The sequence below is a fragment of the Diplotaxodon limnothrissa genome, linkage group LG9 (assembly GCF_057381915.1).
Source record: "Diplotaxodon limnothrissa isolate DT_005_m linkage group LG9, D_limnothrissa_male_GT1.1, whole genome shotgun sequence".
Classification (NCBI taxonomy): domain Eukaryota; kingdom Metazoa; phylum Chordata; class Actinopteri; order Cichliformes; family Cichlidae; genus Diplotaxodon; species Diplotaxodon limnothrissa.
In genome coordinates this window covers 18,490,002-18,498,129 of record NC_140604.1, presented here as the reverse complement: position 1 = coordinate 18,498,129, position 8,128 = coordinate 18,490,002, and the positions used below count along the sequence as shown (strand labels likewise).

Genomic DNA, 8,128 nt, shown 5'->3' with positions numbered 1-8,128 from the left:
ACTTGTTCCCATGTTCTAGTGGGTCCTGTTGTGGCTCTAATGTGAAAGGGGATATAATATAACATATTATAATATAATATAATGTAATATAATATTGGATAATATAGTGTGATATGATAAATCTACCCTACCGCCTACTGGTGTTGGCCAGAGGGGCCGATGGCGCAATATGGCAGCCTGGCTTCTGTCAGTCTGCCCCAGGGCAGCTGTGGCTACAACCGTAGCTGCCTCCACCAGTGTGTGAATGTGAGAGTGAATGAATAGTGGCATTGTAAAGCGCTTTGGGTGCCTTGAAAAGCGCTATATAAATCCAATCCATTATTATTATTATTATTGAATTACTTACGAGTTTGATTTGTCAGCAACTTTCTGCCAGCCCTCTCTCCTTGCTTTTGCAGCCTTTGCAGTGTTCCCTTGCGTTTTAATTAAACTCTGAAACTCCTGAAATCCCTCACTCAAGAGTTCTTGCTCTGCTGCCGAAAAATACCGAGCGCGCTCCTTCGACATTTTCGCCGACCAATCAAAGGGTTGCCGATCAATGTTTCTACTATCGATGCGTAGCCCCTGTTGGGCCACCCAGTGATCTCACATTACTTCATCCAGCTATACTAATCGTCAACAACAGGTGTGTTCGGGGAACCGGAATAGCGAGCTCAGAGTTAGCGCGATGATTTGGTCTTGGATGTTTCATTTGATCTTGGATGTAGTAAGCGACGTACGAAGCACAGGGCCCTGTTCTCCCGCTCGTTTGCGCCTTCTTGTTTCTCTGAGCAGTCACCTCCTGTTGTCTCTGTTTTTATTCCCTATAGTGAGCCACCAGAATCAGTTTAGGTTTGAGGCTGACAGCAGTAGGAGTTTGGGAAACCACACAGTCTCTTTTTGTTGGAGATTGAGCCACGTGATTGGCTTCCTGCGAGGACTCATGAATGGAGTGGGGTGTGGGCAAGGCTGTGGATGGAGCGGCGGCAAACACCTGGGGTTCCTTCTCATGGCGGTTGGAGCGGAATGTCTTAGTCACCCGAGAAAACGTCTTTAAGGTGGAGCTCTGCTCAGGGATGGAGCAGCTGAAGAATGCTGTGAAACACCTGTAAAACTACACAAAAACACACAGACACACACAGGATTAGCCGCAGAGTGGTAATGAGTTTGTTAATGGCTGAAATCTGTAGATTTGGGTGTTTGGTTAGGAGGTAAAAGAGGTGAACGTGACTGCAGGTGACTTTTGACTTGATGAATATTAAGATCTCTGATCACCTTTTCACCTCACCAGATAAAGCTTGTAACCTCTTACCAGAAAGAAGGCCAACTTTTTCTAAGCACATTTTGCAATATGTGTAATAACATGATTGAAACTATATGTGTAATATATTGAATAAATGTTTTAATCAAATGCCACTACTCAAAGCTTAATAAAAAGGATATCGAAGAATAAACATGATATAAAAATGATATAATTCCCACAAGAGACATAACAAGACTTGTTTCAGTAGTTTGCAGTAAAATTTAGGAATAACTTAAGCTGCTTTAGACTGAATAGAACTGTGGTACATCTACACACTGCTTTGCAACCCACCTCAATGCCAATTCACCCTCTCATGACTAAATAATTCAGTGTCACCTCTGTCACTGATGCTTGCTTTTTTGTGTTGAATACAGATTACTGAAGTTCAGAATAACCATCTTATTTTGACTTCCAGGGGTAAAATCCTAATGCATGCTGTAATGACATAGTACTATGAGTAGAAACAGGTTTGGGCTCCAAGAAGTGACTGACAGCGTTCCGTTACGTTTGCGTGTGTTTTATGCTGCTGCACATCAGATGCTTTCCGCATGGTTTTGCATGGTGGATGGTGCTTTTCTGCAATCATAATTGACTTGACTCTGGACAAGATGTTGATGAGGAATTGAACCACATATCAGACCAAATGCCACTGATCTTCAGTCCAGTTTGTGTGTAATTTGGCATACTTCAGCCTTTTCTCACTGTTTCCCTTCCTTAAGAATGCGTTTTTGACAGCCATCCTTCCACTGAGTCCATTTCTGATGAGGGTTGAGCAAACAACAGATGGATCGACTCAAAGGGCAGCTGTATCTCTCAGGCCCTGAGTCAGGTCTTTGCTGTATTTTTTCCCCTTTTTCTTAAGGACGTGCCTTTCAGATACTTTTATTTTGCTGTAAATAATGCTTTAGGATATCAGTACACACAGCACACCGTTCTGTGATATATCGTGTTTTCAGCTAAAGCTCTTTGGGAATCCCTTTGTTGGATCAAAAGTGCTGTTTCATGCCTGTCTGACGGTTACCTTTTGTAATTTTTAGACAGATCACTAATAACGATGTGATTGAAGATCCTGAACTGAAAATGAGTGAAAAATCAGACAACATCCAAAGAAAAACTAGGAAAAGAGATTCAAAAAGGATGGACAAGTTTTGCACAATACTGTAAATCCTGTACTTACTAGTAGTAGTAATAGTATTTAACTGAGGTTTGCACTGAGTATAAAAAGTGAAACAGACAGCACAGCAGAAAGACTGGAAAACAATGGAGAAAAAAAGTAATAGTAATCATTCAGCAATAACAGCAAACACTGAAAATACTGATAAGAATAGATGTTTCTCTCCAGTGTTCATAACTTTGGTATATTTCAGATATTTGTTAACAGAAGTGTATTAATGTAAGGAATAAGAGACAGCAACGAAATGACCAAGAGATCAGAACTAACTGGATGTTGCACAGACAGAAATACCATTTAATGATAATCATAGTGAAGTCATTGAAAAATAAGAGGAGGTTTGCAATTACACACTTTCAAGTTTTCTGTCTTCTGCATGTTTTGAGTCCGGCAGGCATCCCCTGGATAAACGTAGTGTACTTAGTATACTCCCCAGTTCCACATGTATACTTAAAGTCTACTACATTTCCCCAGGGTGCTGCAGATCAAACAAGCGTGCTGCATGAAACACGACACCTCGGCATGCAGTTTCCTCCAGCATGTTAGCACCCTTTGAAAATGTAGACACCCACTTATTGATATGACAAATGAGACCAGTTTGTAGTGCTTTTTAACTAAGACACTTGAGCAATTGGCTGATAATTCCTCATATGAGCCAATTAATTTCTGTTACCCTGAGGAAATTATGCAGCTTTCAAAATTAGCTGTGTGCTTTAAATCTGCTCGTCTCAAATCCCAGTGTGTTAATCAACTAGAGAGATGTGCCTGGGGGAGAAAAAAAAGAAAATGTTGGTTTGAAAGTAAAACCGCAGAGAAAAAAGAAAAGGAGAGAAGTGGGAAGGAGAAATTGGGGAGGAAGGAGGGCGAGCTGACGTCAGGTGGGATTACAGCTGAGATCAGACACAGACTGGGATCTTATGATGAACTGATGAGTGACCAAATCCTCACCTGCCACTCCAAACCTGTGGGAGTGATTAACACAAATGAACATGTGATACCACCTTGATGTGAAGTGTGGTCTTTAATGCAAGAGACTGGGGTTGGTGGGTGGGAGCGATGATGTGAGGGTTTCACAGTTGGTGGTGTGTTTTTCATCTTCGATGGGCGTCTGCAGCTATTCTTTGCAGTGCAGTGTTGAAAACAAAAGCCAGGCTCATTCAAGGGATTTACTTTATTTTTCAGACGTATGAAATAACACCTGGCAGTGTTAATAAACATGCTCAATATCATCATTTCTATTGTGCAGAAGTTCTGGTGGTATACAGCAAATAGGAGTTTGCAAAAGGTAAATAAATAGACAGTCGTTTTATTATTTCAAGACAAACTGGAAAATCTATTAAACCTCTAGAGTTTGTGCTGTGCTGGAAAGGTGTTCACAAGAATAGAGCCCACATTTATGATTCCAAGAGGAACTTATTTATTAACTTATTTCAGTCATGTATACTGTTAAAACCTCTGATGCTCGTATTAATGTGGCCAGAGTTTCAAATAATGAAGTAAAAATGCAAACAAACCCTATAACTCCAAAACTTTAAATACTCCAAACACTATGCTACTTTTTCCTGAAGAGATATGTAGCCCTCACAGCACACCAGAAAACATTAGTAAAAACTGGCATTAGTAATACTAATCCATACATTGAAACACTTAAAAGGGACGATTTTCTGCTGAATAAGTACTTTTAATTATTTATGTACAGTTGGCCAGTCATACATTTTATCTGTAGGTGTTTTTATATTGTTTTATTGCTCAGTGAATAGTTCTACAAAAGAAAAAGAAAATACCTCCAACACACGACATTGGCAGCTAATTTTAAACATTTTGCAGCTCACTATATAGGAAATACTATTTTACAATTCCTCAGCCAGGAAGCAACGCTAAAAGATGAAGACGTCCATACAGAGTGCAGCAAGATGCAGGCAGTGAGCACACAAAAAGAATAAAATGCATGTTGTACAAAATCATGAAAAGGTCCAATTTACCTTGGTATACTGTGGAGGAAGGTTTTTTTTTTTGTGTGATTGCCCTATTCACAAAATGTTGTTGTCTCCACTAAACTATGACATCATTGTGGATATTAAAAGCAATAAAAACGCTTGGAAAAAACAGACCTGCTTGTGTGGTAGCCTGCTTACATGCTGATGGTGGTTATATTGATTTCTTTATTTGATTTCTCTCAGCTTTGGTAACTCTGGTGAAATGGACTGCATCACAAAGAGAGACTGAAAACGTAGCTGTGTGGCCAGTCTTCTGGAAACAGACACAAGTGATCAGTGCTGCATGTGTCCAGTTGTTTCATATCTACATGATTTCACCTCTGCGCTGCGGTCGGCCCCCGTGAACTGTCTTTATGTGTAGTTTCTGTGTTCGTTCATCTCCTGTGTCTCCCCAATCAGTCGTGTCTCCTTGTCAAGTCCGCGTCTCCATGTCTGTCTCCTGTTTCCTGCTTTATTTTGATAGTCCCTGTCCTGTGTGTGTGGTGTATTCTGCTTTGCTTCCTTTGTCTCTTTATGTTTAATTAGTCCCAGCTGTGTTTCCCTCATCCTCGTTGCTCCCTGTGCTTTCCTTTGCTCTTTGTTGTGTCTCCTCCATATTCCTAGTTATCCTCACTCCTAGTTTAAAGTTCCTAGTTTCCCAGTGTCTTAGTTCCCTCGTGAACCTTGCAAATGGTTTCTGAAGTACAAACACAGATGGCCTATTAAAGTAAATTAAGTACATAATGTCAGATAAAAAATATGTAACAGCCTCCAGCCTGAATTTGTTAAAAAAAATCAAAGAGCTGTGTGCAAAGTTATATTCAGTTACATCATCGTTAGCTATAGAACAAAGGAAGCTCCCTGAAGATTGTTTCTAATGTAACTGAAATAAGACTGAAGTCCACTGTATTTTTGTCCATTATATGATAAGTTTAGAGTGTGGTAAGGTGGATAAATATTGAATTTTTGATGTGTTCGCCTGGAAAGACGATTATAAGAAGAGCGTGCCCATATGGAAAAGAAATAGTAAAACCTTATAAAAGACTTGCATAAGATGTGGCCTACTTCATATAGTGAATATAAGGCTTATATGATTTACTCATGAAAGTGGCCACTTTCTCATTACTTTCATATATTATTTTAGTAAAACATACAAGTTTCATTTATATAATTTTTCAGGGGATCTTATATCTGTTTTCACTCTTGTATGCTTTTCATATAAGTTTCACACAAGACAGATACAAACTTTATATCTTTTCCATATGGGTGGGGCTGCTTTTGTTTTGGTGAGCCTACAACAGAAGACAGTAAAGCTCTTTGTTTGTAATGTAAGAAGTGGTTTTTTTTCTTATTATAATTGTGGGCTGAGTACTTTTATGCGCTTGACACAATTAACTAACCACAGTGTGGCAACTCTAAATCAGCAATATTAAGATTTCTTCTTAACTGAAAGCACATGTGCTTTTAGCATCAAATCAAGCCAAAATCATGTCTGTTAAGTTTTTAAAAAGAAATTGGTTAAATATACCGCTGCTTTAATGTGTAATCAACTGAATATTGTAGCTAATAAAGATGAGGCTTTTTTGGAAATGTTTGATTTCAGGGCATGAGAAGTAACCACAATGTAACAGCCAATAAAAAGAATTTCAAACACATAATGAAACATCACGTTACACATGGAATGTCTTAAGAGAAATCCTCGAGGCAGGTTTGTCTGTCTTGTGACTGATAAATAGCTAGTGACCATCGCTTGTGACTAATAGATTTTATCTCGCTCTGAATTGGAGATTGCTATACATGCATTTATTTCGTCACGCTTGGATTATTGTAATTCGCTGTTTATGTGTCTAAGCAAAGGTTCTCTGGATCGTCTGCAGGTTGTGCAAAACGCTGCAGCTAGACTTTTGACAAAATCCTCCAAGTACTCACATGTGACACCGTTGTTATCTCAGTTACACTGGCTTCCTGTTAAATTTAGAGTCAATTTTAAGATCCTGGTCTTGACCTACAGAGCTGTGCACGGACTGGCACCTGCCTACATCTTTGATCTGCTACAGCCCTATGTCCCTAGCAGGTCTTTGAGGTCATCTGATCAGGGCTTACTTGCTTTAAAAAATACTAAGAGGAGGACTCGAGGTGACAGAGCTTTTGCCACTGTGGCCCCGAGACTGTGGAACTCTCTCCCCCAAACATTAAGAACTGCGGACTCAGTAGCTGTTTTAAAAAAAAACAACTCAAAACTCACCTTTTTAAAACTACTTTTGGTTAATTTTTTGCCTGTTTTATTTTCTCTTTTTATGACTTGTAATGTGCAGCACTTTGTGATTCTGTCTTGAAAGGTGCTATATAAATAAAAATGTATTTATTTATTTATTTAAGGTGGTGAAGGCTGAAATATTGAGAGCTTCAAAATCAAGATGGTTGCCAATGACGATAGCTTAATACATCACTCTACGGATATAACAGATCTTTATAAAAAAAAAAACCTGATGATGATTCATTCAACATTCTCAGTAATCCTGTAAGGTCAAATTGTTCATGAGTCACGAGCCACTCAGTCCACAGTGTTTTGCAGCACAAAATATCTTGGTGGAGAATTCAGGGGAGAGTCCAAACATACACCATCCTCTCCAAAATAAACAAGCTACCAAGCAGCTGGTCTCTTTGGGATGGAACTGGCTTTGGGCTCCACATTTGTAGTTCAACTAGGGGCGTCAATTACATTAAAACATCATAATTCCTCATTTTATGGCATTTGGCACTGGAGTAAAAAGCATTTTTCTTACACATGATGAATTTGAATTATAAGGAAGAATAGAATATAAGTATTCAAGTCTAAATTCCTATACATTGTACTTACTTTCAATATTTAGTTGAAATATTGAAAAAAAAAACATACAGCGGGTAGGAAATATGCACTTGCTTAGATGAAATGTAACAGAAATATAAAAGATAGTGTTAAACAGCCAACATGTAAAAAGTAAATAAGATGCTCATTACATTGTCTGTATAAACTGGGCTGGAAAAAGTAGCAGCTGAGGTCCGGGTCGTGAATCTGCACAGCGCTTAAAGTCTTCAACTCGCCTCAACACATTGCTGCCATAGTTATGGGCTGGGAGGAACTGAAGACTGAAAGCGCCACACAGTGCGGCCTCCCACATGGCCTCCCGAGAGCTTATCCGAAGTCCTGAAAGTTCAGTTAGTTGCTTAATCGTCACATACAAACCCTAAAAACTTTACCGTCGTAATATGTCAGCCATCAAAGACGGTTTAAATGTCTCACGAGCTCAAAAGTGACAACTTCAGCACCTGAACGACAGGCAGAGGCAGCAGATAAAAACAGACAGAGGCAGATAAAAGACTGTTTGCGTGAACGTATGAGAGAGAGGAAAAAAGGAAAAGGTCACCACGGCACTGTGTCGCTCCCTGATAGTAACATGCTAATCAAAATCAAAGCCACGCTACCTTTGCAAGATTAAAAAGAACTTCATCCTTTACTCCTCCTGCCCATCACCTTTCTCTTTCCCACCTTTCCTTCATCTTAATGTCTTGTATACTTTTCCAACTTCTACTATATTTCTGACATTTCTTCTTCACTGCCAGTCTAACAAATTTTCATTTCATTCCTTCTTTCTTGAAAAAAGTTTCTTCATTTTCCTCCCCTCTTTTAACATCCATCCTCCAGCCTTTACGTCCAGC

At 39.2% G+C, this 8,128-nt stretch overlaps 1 protein-coding gene across 2 annotated transcripts in view; it reads right to left on the bottom strand.

Moving 5' to 3' along the window:
* Positions 1–796: 796 nt before the first annotated feature.
* tmtopsb (teleost multiple tissue opsin b) overlaps positions 797–8,128 on the bottom strand; it is a 42,767-nt gene continuing 35,435 nt past the window's right edge. For both annotated transcript variants that reach the window (XM_085362053.1, XM_085362054.1), the window contains one exon: positions 797–1,093. In XM_085362053.1, the coding sequence (XP_085218179.1) occupies positions 797–1,093 (297 nt within the window). The remainder of the gene's footprint in view (positions 1,094–8,128) is intronic.